This window comes from Branchiostoma floridae, chromosome 4 (assembly GCF_000003815.2).
Source record: "Branchiostoma floridae strain S238N-H82 chromosome 4, Bfl_VNyyK, whole genome shotgun sequence".
Taxonomy (NCBI): domain Eukaryota; kingdom Metazoa; phylum Chordata; class Leptocardii; order Amphioxiformes; family Branchiostomatidae; genus Branchiostoma; species Branchiostoma floridae.
Window position 1 is genome coordinate 30133344 of NC_049982.1, and position 17139 is coordinate 30150482.

The 17139-nt window shown below is 38.5% G+C and overlaps 3 protein-coding genes across 3 annotated transcripts in view; 2 read left to right on the forward strand and 1 right to left on the reverse strand.

Moving 5' to 3' along the window:
* The window catches only part of LOC118414804, a 1072569-nt gene that overhangs the window by 363413 nt on the left and 692017 nt on the right, over positions 1–17139 (forward strand). The window lies entirely within an intron of this gene.
* On the reverse strand, positions 508–16625 carry LOC118413755 (crossover junction endonuclease MUS81-like). The gene is made up of 7 exons (XM_035817287.1): positions 16548–16625; positions 7086–7233; positions 2655–2712; positions 2363–2450; positions 2240–2284; positions 1444–1649; positions 508–621 (listed from the first exon to the last, which is right to left on the reverse strand). The coding sequence occupies exons 1-7, from the start codon at positions 16564–16566 to the stop codon at positions 508–510; spliced, it is 678 nt and encodes a 225-aa protein (XP_035673180.1). The 5' UTR covers positions 16567–16625.
* On the forward strand, positions 13927–16005 carry LOC118414803 (toll-like receptor 13). Its single transcript, XM_035819056.1, has one exon. It carries the CDS (start codon positions 13986–13988, stop codon positions 15513–15515), a length of 1530 nt encoding a protein of 509 aa, XP_035674949.1. The 5' UTR covers positions 13927–13985; the 3' UTR covers positions 15516–16005.

The following is a 17139-nucleotide window of genomic DNA, read 5'->3' on the forward strand; positions in this document are numbered from 1 at the left end:
TCTTTTGCTTGCTTTCGATGTTGGTTTAGTTTTGGTCGCAAAGTTTTGTATGGAAGAATACTTTTCTTCTGTTGATTCAAACTCTTGAGATTCCTCCTCCAAATCTTCAAGGGATGCTTCGTCAAAGTCTCCTTTGTAGCGATTGTGCGAGTACTCTGTAGGGTCGTACATCGCTTGCACCTTGGGTAGCGGACTATTTTCCCCGAAATCTGGCGTCTTCCTTACCGGTCGCTTTCTACTAGGACTTGCGTAAGTACTAGGACTTGCGTGGCATAAGATTAGATATTCTAGTCATAACAACATTTCATTAGGAAATTTCAAACATAGTTTTAAAGATAAATCGCAAGTAATACTTCTTAAGATCATTTCAAACTTTGAGGTTGAGTCTGATAAAATGCTGATCTCATTATCTAACAAACTTAAACCTACATGAAACATTGCCTGAAGATTATTAAAAATGTCTGATACTTTAGGGGACCTTATAATATCAAATAATTATTTCATTTTTCACCTTTGATGAAGCTCTGCTGTTACTGTAGCCAGGAACTCGACTGTGCCCTCGATGTTCTCAGTTCTCACAAGGTCAAAGTCATCACTGGCATCAAGTTCTTCTAGCACATTCTAAGGATAGAAAATAAGACTCAGTAAAACTTGTTCAAGTCAAGTGTCAAGGACACACTACTGACACCCTACCACAATGCAAATTATACATTTGTAGCTATAGCTACATGTAAAAGTCAGACAAAATAATGCAAATGGTTTTCTTGCCAGTGGGAAATTTTGAGTGTACATTGAAGTACTACACATCTACCTTACATTATCTACAGGACTGTCTTCGGGACTAATTCATCCATCCCAGGATGGAAATTTCTTTGTTTGGACGAGAAAAAATATTACCACATCCGTCCCAAAAATCTGAAGTGCATGACATGAAACTGTTCAAAACGGACTTTCATAATCTTAAAATGACACATTTAACACGGTCAAGGAAAATCAACAACATGGAAATTATTCCAAACAATGAGTGGAACAGAAAAAGATTTAAAGCTGGAGACAGCCCTGATTATTAATACATATCATCATCAATACTCAATTATTACAGTTCAGTATTGATAATAATATATATTTCAAATCTTTTCCTGTTCTGCTCATTGTTTGGAATAGTTTGAGCAGAACAGAAAAAGATTTAAAGCTGGAGACAGCCCTGATTATTAATACATATCATCATCAATACTCAATTATTACAGTTCAGTATTGATAATAATATGTATTTTAAATCTTTTCCTGTTCTGCTCATTTTTTGGGAGTCCAGGATTATTGCTGTTGATTTTCCTTGTTTCCCTGTTAAATGTGTCATTTCAAGATACAGTAATGAAAATAAATTTTCAACAGTTTCATGTCATGAAGTTCAGGTAAGCAAAAAATCTTGCACATTTAACTTACATTGACCTGTTCCACTGTGGGGTTGCCACACCTGGCCACGCCCCTGCAGCCATCGCCACACCTGACCATGTACTGCTCAGGTGTGCACTCCACAATGTACTTCAGACTGCAGTGTAGGCTGTAGGGACTGAACCTACGCCTGAAATCCAACATCCTGTCCTTCTGGGTGAAGTAACGCCCATCCTTCAGGCTCCAGGCTAGGTCATCTGTCAGTGTACATAAAGTTTTAAAATATCTTCAACCAAAGTTTACACAATATTTCTGTACACAAAGTAAAATACAGTAATGCATTCAAGTTCACAGGAAACTGCCATGGAAAAATGTTTGCAGTGGTTTAAGTTCACAGTAAATTGGTAACGCAAAAACCGCAAACATAAAGCCACCGCATAAAATTTCTTGCCAACAAGCTTTTGATCAGTCCATTGACCCTAAATTTGAGAGGACCGAAAAGGCCTATGACTTAACTTCAAACTTGCATTACACATGGAATATGACTTGCAAGAAATGTGTTTTATGGCCACTATTCTCCCAATTAATATTTAATGTATTAAGTAAGAGTTGCAGCAGTAAATGGTATGTGCTAAGGTCAACTTTAGGCCCCCTGGTAAGTATTCTTTGGTACAGCAAAAGAATTTTCAAAAATTGGTTTTTCGTTACACACACACACAACTGTACTATGATTATACTTCACCTGCCCTTTTCCTCTCCACTAACACAGGTAAGACATGCTGCACACCTCCACACTTCCACACCCAGCTGTAGTCTCCACACTGTAGTGTCTACATGTATAACTCACCTGCCCTTTTCCTCTCCACTAACACAGGTAAGACATGCTCCACACCTCCACACTTCCACACCCTGTACTATACCTCACCTGCCCTTTTCCTCTCCACTAACACAGGTAAGACATGCTGCACACCTCCACACTTCCACACCCAGCTGTAGTCTCCACACTGGAGCGACGCGGTGCGATGTCGGACCCCCAACCGGCACAGGTACCGATGCAGCTACAAACAAAAGACATTACATTGAACATATATTTAAATTTTGTACATTCTGTGATTGCCAAGGCAAAATTCAAAAGTAATATGCTAGATGCCGGGAGTTAAAAGAGTACCAAATTACATGTAATATAATTATAATTGATGTTATTAGTAGAAGTTCAATTGTTCATCAAAAGTTCCCCAAAATATTTTAGACTAGTTCCTTACTTCACCCAGCTTGACTCTGTCTCCTCCCCACTCTCGGATGTCAACCAGCAGAACAATGCTGCAGAATACATTGTCAAGTTGGTTTGAATTCAAATCATTGATAATATCTTACAAAACAGGATCCAGAGTTTGATATACTGTAAATGATCTTATCTCTAACTTAATAAAAAAAAATGATTGTACAGTCATCATCATCATCATCAAAACACAGTCTAAAATGTTTGAAAGCATAAAGAGTAAGATTACATGCATTTCCTTGTTTTCCCTATAGTATGGTAAAATTGCTTTTGCTGGTCTGTTTTTCTATAAAATCTTTTTCTGTCAGAGGCCAATCAGAGCTTAGAACTGCATTAGGATATCATCATGTATAATATTATAATTGCAAATATATTAGCAATTTTTTCTCTTTTTACACGCACCCAATATTATAGGATGAGTCTAATGGTACCAGTGGTAAAAAAAACAACAACAAGAAGATGTAGGTTTTATTTTTTTATTTTACTAGCACAGAATACTATAGGACAAGTCTAATGGTATTGTGTGCAAGTACATATGTAGCACATTGAAAGGAATGGAAAGTGGAAAGTGAAACTCCTAGATGGCACACATGCAAAACAAAATCCAACCATGTTTACAGTATACAGCAAGATGCCTTTGGGGCATAACACCTCTCTTGGGTTTCACTGCCAACAACGTTTTATCTCCAAGCACATCACGTTAATACTATCATAATGATAATTCTTTTGAACTGTCCTATGATGAGCAATCAGGTACATTTTACCTACTATATGTAGTCTTGTTATGGCAGCTAGTACTAGTTGTACACATGTGCAGTCACATGGTCATGACGAAATTCTATAGTATGGAAGATCGTATTACATGGGGCCACTGACTCATACCTGAGTCTATAGCTAAGGTCAACTGTATTGTTGTTAACTGAAAGCATAACAAATCAGTGTCCTAAATTCTTGATTTTTGAAAAAGGAAGTGCATAATGACAAATCTCTAACACTTTTTACAATACAGTACCTACAATTGTAACAGAAATACCAAGGCATAAAGCCAGGTACTATTCTGCAATTTGGGAATAATACCGAACTTGATCCCCTCTTGCAGGAGTACTGTTGACTGTTCCTTTGATATGCTAATGAATAGCAGGAGACCATGAATCATCGTCTTTCTGACAGAAATTCCCTGCGACTGACAAGTACTAGTCGCCCATTTGAATCACATAAACTTTAAGATTGATTAGGTGTCAGAAAATGTTGCTTGAGGCTTTGGACTTTGGACTCGTTCTGCTATTGGTTATTTTTTGCTTCATCTCTGGATGTGTGGCTATATTTGTACTGGTCCATGCAGACCAGGTAAGTGAATATTAATTAATAATATTCTATTATGAAAGTACATTGTATTGTAAAGATGACATTATGAATAACACTTTCAAGTTCATAAACTAATACAAACGCATTTATCTCAAAGAAAATTTTTGTCCAATTGAAGACAAATGTTAAAACTTTGACAGTAAGGGCCCTGTGGATATGCACATTTCTTTTCTTTTTCTTCAAATTCAAAGGATTCAAATAATTTACTTACTAATAGCTATAGATTGTTCTGACTTGTTTTCTTGAATTTTTCTTCAATTTTCATTCAATTTACTTTGGCCAATTGTGGGGAAAAGTGCTAAAAGAGTCCTTTGTGTGAAAATTCCACTAGAAGAAGAAAAATATGTCAAATGATGAATAGCAGTAGGTCACCCTGGCACAAACTTTCACCATATATAGAACTTGAAGTATAAATCTGACTCATATGGCATTAATACAGGCAAAGAACAAGTTATACTTATACTTTTTTTTTATAGCCCATTCATTGTTGTTTTCAATAGCTGATCTTTCTTCCCATGGGTTATTAATTAGACATTTTGCTCTTTCCATGCTTCCTTTTTTTCAGTAAGATGGTGTTGTAAACAAATTGGCTGACATTAGGTCTAAGTGCAACATGTACATACAAAAAAGTATAACTAGTAGGAAAATTAATCTATAATTTATTCTACTCCATTCACTTTTAGAGACATCAGCAGATTTCAAAGGACACCACAAATTCAACATCAATTCAAGGCGATGGCAACATAACTTTTAGTGCTGGTAGTGGAAGTAACGTTCACGTCACCACATGCTGTCACAAAAAAAATCGGTTCTCTAAGAGCAAAGAGTCTATACGCAAAGAGTCGGGTAAACATTCCAACAAATGTTATCCTTGGCTTGAAAAGGAGAGCAGAGCAGTTGTCCCAGTTGTGCCTAAAGCTATCGGAAAACCCCAGAGACCAAACACAAAGACTCTGGTGACCTGTCAGGAATTCATCGACAACATGATCAAGTTGTCAGCAGAAGGAAAGATACTGGAATGCCACAGCAACATTAAGGAGCTAATGATGACAAAAACAGACCCGGATTCCCAAGTATCCCTCCGCCACGCCGCAAGTCTCAACGCCATCTATGGCGGGGATGTGGCGCGAGCAAACCGTCTTCTTCGCGAGGTTACAATCCTCCTACCGGACACGACACACGAGACAGAGCACAGACTATGGTGGAGTCGTCTGAAGTCGCTAGCAAAGATGAGAGAGGGAAACTGTGCAGCGGGAATTGTCTTCGCCGAGGAGACCCTGCCGCTACTAGATATGATGGAACCTGGTTGTATGACAGCGTGGGTGCTCCTGAACCACGGCCGTCTCTTAACCCAGATCGCAGCAAGCCAGGACGATGCCGATGACAGACAATTCTTCCTGTTAAAGGCAGAGAGGGACTACCTGCATGCCATTGAACATGTAGAAAGGGAGCAAACCGACCATATGCTCCACTCTAAGTCGCGAGTGCCAGAATTTGCAAAAATCCATCTAGCCCTGCTGTACCTTGGCTGCAAGGAATCAGAGGGCAACTTCCGTTTGGGGGTCTCCGATGTACCTTTAGAAGACATAAGGGAGGCCAAGAATGCAATTGAAGCACTTGACAAGGAAGAACTGGTTTGTAATTCATCCAAGTTCTGGCTCAAAATGGCTAAGGCCTGCCTTCAGTATCGGCAGGGAAGTTACCATCAGGCTTATGTCTTAGCCAAGGCAGCCAGAGACTTTGCCACAGTGACTGAACATTCATTTAGAGGTTTTGCTAACTTTGCTGACAGTACACTGCAGTATCTGCAAAATTATATCTTACCTTAGAAGTGCTATAAGGGTGATGACTTAATTAGGTGAACTAGATTGGCCACCTGACTTCGTGTATACAATGCAAAGTGAAGGTTAACTGGTACTTGCATCCAACTACATGGATGACAGTTTATACATGTACATGTATTTGTGATCAACATTATTACTAGTTCTTGATATATTATACAATCATTATCATAATGTAAGACTTAATTGCGCTGCTCGAGAACTTTTGATTGAAAAGTTTGAAACAGAAGTATAGATTCTGACCAAGAATGGTAAATTAAAGCTTTAGGATGTGGCAGTTAGAATATTATTGTATGATAAAAAGTTGCATACAAATGTGGCAGTTAATATATTGTATAATAAAAAGTTGCATACAAATAAATTTTATTTACAAATTGCTGCACCTCACCATTATGATATTGTTATCTGTTAATGGAAAACAACAAAGCAACCAACAGACAATTCGTAATTTTTCAGCTCCATTGCAGCAGGTGTTTAGTAATGTTCCGTTTTCATGTTCCTCTAGTAAGTAAAACATGATGTCTTTAAATGACCTACAAGTCAAAGTCAAAGTCAAAGTAAGGGTTTTTTCATCAAATTTGAAAAGCTATGGAAGTGTGAACAATTCTTTCATCATTCTGTTTCTCTTTTGAATTCCTATCTCAAAATTTGTTAAAATCAATATACAAGTGGCTCGTATTCTAGTCCAATCATTGACAAGGACATATCACTATAAGTCAAACAAGGAAGTAGCCTGGCAGACAAGCAATTACCACATCATAAAATCATGTTAATTGCTTATCTATGATCATAATAAAAACTGATTTCACAGCTCCTTTATATAGTGTACTTTGTACATTTTCATGACCAGTCCCCATGTTTCCCCATACTTTCAATTTAGGGCCGTTTTATTCCAAAATCTATGAGTATGAGTCAGCTGTGAACAAATCTTTTAACTAATAATTTCTTTCCATTTTAAAAATCCAACAATCTCTCACCTGATGGTTTGTTTTTTAAACAGTCACACACACACAAAGTACTTTCCATTGAAGTTGGACATTACCATATTCCAAGACTATAATAATTATACACTTAAAACTCTCTAAGAATTTCTATCTGCATGATTCATAATTTTCATTTACAACAGATGGACTACACTACATGATTTTACAGTTACTGTCACACAATAAAATGACCTCAAATAAAGAGGCTCGAATTAGGGTACTTACCCATCAGACCCATTGTCATTAGTGTAGAGTGCCCTGTCTTCTTCAACTGGAACTTCTGCTGGCTTCGGTCGCTGTGGTTTTGCAGAAGTAGTTGATTTTGAACTTGCTTTGTCTACTTGACTGTGGACAATTTGTCCTGGTTTCGTTCCTGCAAAAAAAATTTGTAATACGTGTTCAGTCATCCATGTTAGGCTTGAATGTACAAGTACATACAAAATGTACAATAAAGTAACAGGTAACAGGTGAAATTGCAGAACACAATGTCCTGCCATTCCAAAAATAGCTGCCAGGGGCTACAGACTAATTATATTTCAGCCATACCATAGGTATGGTGAAATATATTGTATTCGTAATGTTTCTTTCTCCTGTCAAATCTTCAGAACACGGTATCTCCGTTGTTCCTCAACCGAATGACTTGAAATTTGGCACAAGGGTAGAGTGGGCCAATACCCTCGGGCGTTTTTTTCATTTTTTCCATATCTGTCTCTTAAATGATTTTATTAAGGTTTTTTGGTCATCTTAAGACCAAAACTGTATATTTGGGCCCCCTGTACCCTGGTATTATAACCGAATGAGCTGAAATTTGGCACAGATGTGCCTTGATAAGTCCCCCATATAGATTCAATATCAGTTTTGGTGTACAGTACAACAAAATGCTTATTTTTGCGATTTTTTGACCAATTTTTGACCAAAAAAGGACACTTTTGGCCCCTGTACCCTGGTATTACAACCAAATGAGCTGAAATTTGACAGAGATGTGCCGTGATAATGCCCCCATATAAATTTAAGAACACTTTTGGTGTACAGTACAACAAAATGCTTATTTTTGCGATTTTTTGACCAATTTTTGACCAAAAAAGGACACTTTTGGCTCCTGTACCTTGGTATTGCAACCGAATGAGCTGAAATTTGACACAGATGTGCCTTGATAATCCATTCATATAAATTCAATAACACTTTTGGTGTACAGTGCAACAAAATGCTTATTTTTGCGATTTTTGGCCAATTTTTGACCAAAAAAGGACACTTTTGGCTCCTGTACCCTGGTATTACAATTAAATGACCTGAAATTTGGTATAGATAGGCATTAGATACTTGGTAACAAGATTCAAGTAAAATTTTTGACATAAACAACTTTAAAATGATCAATTTTGGCACTTTTCTGAGGGGAAATTTGTTTTCTTTTGGCCTCCTGACGTGACCTTCCGTGACCCCGCACAGAGCCACACCTGTGCGCGTCAGCCGGAGAGTTAATTGAATCAAAGACCTAGCCAATCAGCGAAGAGGAGGCCAAAGGCTAATTAATATTCATAAGCGGGGCCTCATGATCCCGTATATAGCAGTGTTCCCGCCAGGGGGAGCAAAGCCCGCCTAAGGCTCTCGCATTTTAGACTATTCAGAAGGCTTTATATTGTATCAGTTCTTAGGGGCATATCTATGATAATCGCAGCAGTCACTTAACTTCTCTTCAGGAGTTTAGCGTAACACTGTTTCAGGTCAAACCGTCAAAGGCAACTAAAAACAAACTTTAACGTTACTGAGTTCAACAGTACTTATAACTTGTTATCCGAAGTTGAAACGCTAGCGATGGTATTTTCGCTGCGCTGTTAGCTCCGTGCGACTGTTGTTGACGGTCTTATAACGGTATATTTTGCACCCCTGTACCCTGGTATGAGTAACATTTGGTATAGATAGGCATAATATAGTTGGTAAAATGATCCAAGTAAAATTTTTGGCATAAAGTACTGTAAAAGGCTTAATTACAGCACTTTTTTAGGGGAAATTGGTTTTCTTTCGTTCTCCATGCCGTGACCTTTCGGACGTTCACCCCACAGAGTCGACATCTGCACCTGCGTCTAGCCGGCAGGAAGAGTTAATTCAATTAATGGTTCAGCCAATCAGCGAAGAGGAAAGCGAAGGCTAATTAATATTCATAAGCGGGACCACACAATACGTTAACTTGAAGACTCAGGCCGTACAGACTTCTCGCCAGGATTTTTTCAAAGCGTCGGACAGGGGTCCGGGGGCCGCCGAATGTCCCTGGCGGGGTCCAGGGGCAGGGCCACTGTGGGGGGGACCCAGGTGGGCGAAGCCCCCCCCGGAAGCTCTTGCATTTTAGGCTATTGAGAAGGCTTCTTTTATCAGTTTTTTTAGGGCCATATCTACGATAATCGTAGCAGTCACTTACTTCTCTTCAGCAGTTTGACTTTAAAATATTTCGGGTCAAAGCTTCAAAGACAACTAATACCTCATAAACAACAAACTTTACTTAGCTCAACAGTATACAAAAATATTGTACGGGTTGCCATCCTTAGTTGAAGCGCTTATTTATAGCGCTAGTATCTTCGCTGCGCCGTTAGCCGCCGTGCGACTTTTGTTGACGGTCTGATATCCCTACGTCGCCGCCTCGCTGATATTCCCACGGACATGTTTAAAAAAAAATACCCAGCAAAAAACGCTGTTCTGCGTCAAATTCTATTCTATAAAACTCAGTGTTACAGTCTAAATATTTTGTAGAAGCACCGCTGTAGGAAAGAAGGTCCAAGCAATGTAAAACATCACGTAGCATGAAGTTCGCTGTCAACTGGCACACAGCACATGACTGTTTGAAACTCTAAGTCTAATCAACAGCCGTGTTTGATTGATAGCCGGCGGTCCTATGATGAAGTCGGCGAAAGGTGCGTTAGTTAGAAAATCTGCGTTTAGTTTTGATACGTAATTATAAGTTAGACAGTGGCGAGAATGATTATTTTCTCATCAATATTTCTCTTCAGAATTATTTGAACTTAATTGTACATCTAAACAATTGGCTTACCTGTGCAATGTTTATATGATTAATGATCAGTGTACTGAAATCATGTGTAACGTATGGCTCCTAGTCAATAGATCAGCATTTTCTCTATAGTGACCACCTGTCTATAGTGGCCACATTTCCTAGTGCTGTTGTTGTTTGGCATAAACTTTGAACATTTAAATTGTAAGTAACTTTAAACTGCCAGAGTTTCAGCCCAATAAAACACTCTCAGCGCCAGGGTATGAACAGACTGACCAGACAGACGAAAATAAATCCTCGAACAAGGTTCAATCGTATTTTCCGGGTCTGGCAGGAAGTTGTTAAACTAAAATAAGAATAGGCTCGATGGTTGATTGCATACAAAGTAAAACAGTTTAACAGTTTTACAGCTTGAAGAAAACAAACGCTCCTACAGTACCTGCACCTGCTTGATAATTATTAAATCATATGCCCTACTTGAATAAAAAAAGTTCATTGCAATAATAAATGTACCCACATCACAAGGAGCTTATACTTTTTTAAACTTACACCTAGTTATCGTACTGAAAATTGTTAATGACATTACATGAAGTCATTCAACAATTTTCAGTCATGATGAAAATTTTCTGAATGGAAGGTGTGATTATTGTCATTTTCTGAAAAATAGAAGCAAGCTCTGTTTTTACCTGGAGTCAATTCACAATACCAGTCCACTTTGGGGGATAATGTATTGTTAAGAGGATGTTCCATTTTTGCGCAGGGGTGATTTGGAACAGTCCAATGTTGCGTGGGAAGGGGTATGGCTGAAATATGCTGTATTTGCTCTTAAGCAAATGTCGGCCTTTCTAGTGTCTAATTACCTTAATGTCTAACGTTCTTGAATGTACATGTACATGTAGCACAAGCACAGTTCTGTTCTGCTAGCCAGATCTAATTTTCATCAGCGTAGCCGCACATTCAAGCACAGTTTCGCTAGGTAGATGAAGACTCAGCTTTTATGTTAACTGATGTATTAAATATACTTCTACCACATGTTGAAGAGCTGAAATGTCAAGATAATTGTCGATCTAAATAAAGTCACAAAGTCAAAGTTATGGCCCTGGTGTGACTTAGTGTAGCTTGAAACCGAAGGGGAACTTTACTTGTCCTCGAGTCCCTTTCATGTTCATTGAACCATGTCCCACACTGATGACATCATTATATTTTAGTCCCGCCAATAGCCTTTCATAGCCTCCAGCAGTATACATTACAATGAACAAAATTTATAGTTGACAGACAGCCAAATGTCCACATGAGCCACTTTAGATTCTCCTTGCTTTTCAGAAATTCACAACAGAACAAAAAAGACAATGATGATTACCCTGAAATTCTAAACAGCTATAGATTTTTTTGAGACTTATAAAAAGGGGGAAGCTGGGGAAGAACTGAAACCAAGTTTAGTATATATGGCAAAATTAGCAGCTTGATACTACAATGACTGTGTAAACTTCCTCTTTTGTTATCAATGGTTGTGCCCAATATAGTAAGGGGTATCCCTTTCTTTTATTAGCATACGTCTGGTATTATACAATTATGTTGGTGCCAAAACAATCTATATCAGGAACATATCAAATCTATCAGAACTTTTGCATGGTTCTTTTAACAATGCTCTGACTCGTACCTTTATTAGAAGAGTACAGCCAGACCAGAGTCCCCCCAAAAAGAGTTTCCACATGGAATGTTCCAGACTTCCTCAAACACAATATTGTGTTACAGTAAGTAATTGGAGTATCCCTTAGTGAGAAAGGAGTTGGTGCTTCCATCAGGTACAATCAAAATTCACTTAATCCTGGTACCACTACCTATATAGCCCCTTGACCTCCAGGTACAATGTAGTTTGGGGGGACATCTACAAGGTAGCATAAAGATAGAATTGGCTGCCTAAAACCTCATATTTCTCTTAAATTATGTAATACTTAGTCTATACTTTATTTATGAAATATTTACTTAACATGATAAAAATTAACAAAATTACAGTAAAGAATGTTCTAATCCTTCAATACAATTTGATGTTTTCATTAATTCTTTTGCAGAAAAATTGTATTCTAAACTCAAGGCATCTGATGTAGAATCTTTCTACAATGGGTCCAAAAGAGCAAATCTTATGTCGAATTGTTATCTTTATGCTGGTACTGCTGCAATTCATTTCTTGCCAAGGCCTTACTGTGAAAGGTAAGAACAATTAGCTACAGTATTTTTTCTGTGTTGTATCATAAAACTGTCATATAACAATATCTAATTCAAAATGTGTACTATTTACTGTTTAGTTTATAATGAAGGAAATTATTTTAAGTTACACTTGAAGTTATTTACCCTCAATTGATATTATTGGCCTAAAAGAAAACTTGCAATATATTGATAGCAATTACAATGAGGCCATGATTGTAAAAATAACTTTAACCAGGAAGTGTGTTTTTAAAGCACTTCTGCTTTCAGTTTCAGCAGTGTTCTCTATAAATGCCATATTAGGGTACACAGAGACTGAGGTCTGACTAAATAGTGAAATGTACCAAAAATAATTGAAATATACAGCAACTGCACTCAAAATCGACATTAAGTTAATACAAAGAAGACCGCACCAATCACACTTCTTGGTGATCCCTATATTATGTAGGTAAGTTTTCCCAAGGTTGATAGAGCTAAAAGAAAAGATTATAAAAACTGTAACACTGGCGCCTCCAACACATCACAGTACTGTACAATTTGTACAGTATGTACATGTAACTATGTATATTAACAAGCACTTAGACAAGGGGGTGATTAGGCAGGGACAAGACAGAACAATTTTTGCGGTGGTTTCGAGATCGAGGCAAAGTGGTCACAAAAAGCACCTAACATTGAATCTGTATTTTACAGTTACTGTATCCTTTTTTTCCGTTCTTTCAGCAACACAATGCACAACAATAAACACCACAGTTGACTGTGCAGAGAAAGGATTCATCGAAGTCCCAACCAACATACCTCCAAACACGACAAGCCTGGACCTAAGCTCAAACAACATACAACGATTGAACAACTACTCCTTTTCTACCCTAGTTTTCTTGATATCCCTGGACCTGAGTTCCAACAACATGGTCACCATTGAACCAGCTGCATTCTACAATCTTTCCGAACTGGCAGAATTATCGTTGTCTCACAACAAACTCTCTACGCTTCCATCTACCACATTCGAACCTCTGAAGTCACTGGCAACTCTTTCTATGTATGATAACGATTTTTCTGACGTACTAGGTTTAGACGGGATATGGGAGGGGTTACGCCTAACAAAACTTGATTTGAGTAGGAACAAAATAACGGAAGCAAAGTTTTCAAAAGCGTTTTCTGAAATGTCCTCACTGAAATCATTAGACTTATCCTTGAATAGGATCTGTGTACTTAAAATTTCTGATATTGAGCCCCTTGCTATGCATAGATTTCAGTTTCTGGAGTTATCGGCAAATCCTCTAACTTTCATAGAGCCCGGATTCTTTTCACAATTCAGTAGTATAGAATATCTCGGTCTTTTGATAACGGGTTCGAATGTTTCGATCCTACAAAATGCATTTTCAGGGCCGAATACTGTCAAAGTGACCGAATTAGACCTAGGAATTGCAAACTTCCCTACCATAAATGACAACGCCTTTCAGTTTCTCCAAAACGCATCTCTGAAAAACCTTGTCTTGGGATGGGGAGGTATCAACGAAATACAAGACTGGGCCTTTCACAGATTAGAAGACCTCGAAATTCTTGATCTCCAAACCAATCGGATCGAAAAAGCGTCTCCACAAGCATTTGGAGGGTTAAATAATCTACTTCAACTAAATTTGGCAGAAAATGATCTGAAACAGGTTCCTTTTAAGTCCCCTAGTGTCGTATTCCCAGCTCTGATAGAATTACACCTCGAAGACAACAAAATAAAAACTATTGCGCAGGAAAACTTTGTCAGCATTCCAAACTTGCAACTAATCAAACTGGATAATAACATGGTAACAAATATACCAGCAAATGTTTTCCAAGGACTTAAGAATCTAAACACGCTAACGCTACAAAACAATAAAATAAGTCTTCTTTCAAACCAGAGTTTTGTGGGCTTGGAAAATGTGACTTGGATGGACTTGTCTATGAACAAACTCACTGTACTTCCAGATGGTGTCCTATCTCCACTAAAAAGCCTGGAAAAGCTTGACTTATCTGAAAATTACCTGTCTCCTGAAAAAGAGGATTTCAATGGCCTAAAAAAGATCAAACGACTAAATTTACATCAAAATGATGTCATTCTTAGGTTGGAGACATTCAAGCTAGTTCCAAGTCTGGAAGATCTTACGCTGTCTGAAAACAACCTTTTCAAGAAAATTGAGCAGTGCTGGTTTGAAAATTTCCAATGCAAGCCTTTTGCAACTCTACGGAATCTAGTTACACTTGACATAAGTAACAACCTCATGTTTGGGGCAAGTCTTATGCGAGAATTCTTTGAAGGCTTGGTGTCTTTACAGAATTTGCGTATGCTACGCACTGGAGATGTTTGGAGGTGGTTTGAGAACACAACTATTCTGTATAGTATGCCCAACCTGGAAACGCTAAATATGAGAGAATGTAAGATACAGTATATCCCTCACAATGCATTCAGCATACATTATTACTTACGGTATGTGGACTTCAGTGAAAATGCCATTGCATATCTTCCCAACAACTTATTCCTGAATGTCCGGTCTCTCAAATATCTGTATGTAGAAGCAAATGCCATTTCATTCTTGAACGAGTCTAGCTTTGCACCTGTCTTGACAACTCTTGTGAGTTTTGGCTTAGACCTTAGTGAAAACCCTTTCTTCTGTGATTGTGGGATAACTTGGTTCGTTAGCTGGGCTGAAGCGAACCCCTCAAAAGTTATGCTTTGGGGAAAAGATGGGCTCTATGTGTGCAACACTCCTGCATCTTTGCACAGCAGAGAATTACGGACTTTCCACCCGGACTGTGATTCTCACTTGAACTTCTACGTGTGCGTGGTCACAACTTTTCTCCTGACTCTGTACATGTTCACGGCGTTCGTTGCGACCCAGTACGGCCTGTACGTGTGTTACCTCTGGTATCGCCTTGGTGCCTGGTTCAGGGGTTACGAAGAAATTATGGACGGGGAGGCACAGCAGTTTGAATACGACGCATTTGTGGCGTATAGTAGTAACGACAGGAGATGGGTGTCGCGAGTGCTACGGCCACAGCTTGAAGACTGTCCTCCGCACTACCGACTCTGCTTTGGCGAACGAGACTTTCGCCCGGGGGTGCCAATAACGGAAAACATCGGCTGCGCCGTCCGGGCAAGCCGGAAGACCATCTGCCTGATCACGAAGAGCTTCGTAAGAAGCAACTGGTGTAACTACGAAATGCGAGCGTCGGAGGGACGCTACCATCTCTTTGACCCGCGTCGGGTTAACCTGATTCTCGTATTCCTGGAGGAAATACCGGAACGCGACATGGAACGCCACAAACACTTGCAAGATGTTGTAAAGAGAGACACTTACATTAAGTGGCCAAGGAATGAGAGGGGAAGGCCACTATTCTGGGCTAGACTGAGAGAAGCTCTAGGACAACCTTTGCCCGCCAATCAAGCTAGAAACTGGGACATTTTTGAGGACAGTGTATAGATTATTTATAGTTTATGACAGGATACAAATCATATACAATCTACCAACCCCATGAAGCTTTTTGAACTCTCTTAAAATGTTCACAACTGGATAATCAACCCCTGCAGTTCCAAACAAGCTGCTAGGTCTCCAATAGCTAGTCATTCTCTGCTATAGCCCTTGCTGATCAGTATAACTACATGTAAGTAACTATTTTATATAATCAGTGTCACTGCAATAGTTTTTCCTGCTTGTAAACATGGAGGCATTTTGGATTTGTGAATCTAACTCTGTACACTTGTCAAGTCTTGAAAACAAAAAACACATTCTCATGCAAATTATTACATAACCACTAGACGAAATGTAATCAGTAATCAGTTGGTACATGATTTATGCTTGTTTGTTTTGGTGTGCATTCACACTTCACAGTTATGGGAATATTGCAGTGTGGGAGTCTGACAGGATGTGGAAATGGTGACACTAATTATAGGAAACGTGGAGCATTGGAAGTGACATCAGTTTTGGCATGTCCAGGGTTGTACATGTAGCCTGAGCACCTGTCCTTCAGTCCTTTGAAGGAATTTTGCAGCTGGAGACTGAAAAAAGTTTTCCCCATTCTGTCCCCTGGGACAGACAAAAATTGATATGTACATTGTAAAGATATACAAAAACTGAAACCCATGACATTGTGTTCTTCTTCACCAAAACAGATGCCATTGAACATCTTGGTCTACAAGCAAAATTTGCACCTCAAAATTCAGGAAATAGTGTTTCAGAGGGTCTTGATTTAAAAATTTTCTGGGACCCAGACCCCCTAGAAATGACGCACCATGCCTTTGGTGCTCGATAGGATTCCCATTCAAAATCAAGGGGAATGAAAATGATTTCAGGCTGGCTACAACCCTGGGCATGTCCAGAGGTTGTCATCAATATATCAGAAGCAGTGTTGCCTTAATAAAAAAAAATTACTATCAGACTATCAGTGATGTTCTGCTGATATTGTATCTGGCTCTTGATTATCAATAATTGTTTTACTTGTTAATTGTTTCTAACCTCTGAGTCTGTGAGCCATCTCCTCCCCTGCTGGTAACAGTTCATACACTGGTTGCTTCTCTGGAAGAAATAGTACATTGTATTTGCTGTGATTTCTTACTAATTATGCATAATGATAAATTTATTACTTTGCATTAAATGTACTAAACAAAAAGTAGAATGTGAAAGCATATACCTTTCGTTTATATCATATATCAAACTATATGTACTATTAGGATAAAATATAGAGGGAGCATAGCATAGACAATATACATGAACAGTACACAGGGCTCGAAATTCATTTTTGAGATTAGGTGCACTGGTGCACCCAGCTTAAAAAATTGGGTGCACCAAAAATTGTTTGGGTGCACCACTTGAATTTAAGTAGAATGTCAGAAAAACCTAATAACAAAACATAGTTACATGCTATCAAATTCTTAAACAAGTACCATGACAGACATTTTTATCATGTTTCTAACTCTTCGATGTCAAGAATATGATGTATACTAGTACACTTTGATATCTTTACATACATAAACCCAAGAAAATATTTGGAAAATAATTGGGTGCACCCCAATTTTGGGTGCACCTGGGTGCACATGCACCCAGTATT

Bases quoted from the DNA above. Each gene is read 5' to 3' on its own strand.
- LOC118414803 (XM_035819056.1), top strand. From the start codon at position 13,986: ATGGACTTGTCTATGAACAAACTCACTGTACTTCCAGATGGTGTCCTA.
- LOC118413755 (XM_035817287.1), bottom strand. The intron at 2,713-7,085 runs GTAAGTACCCTA...TGTATTCTGCAG, and splicing joins AATGACAATGGGTCTGATGG to CATTGTTCTGCTGGTTGACA. The intron at 622-1,443 runs GTAAGTTAAATG...TTCTATCCTTAG, and splicing joins CCACAGTGGAACAGGTCAAT to AATGTGCTAGAAGAACTTGA.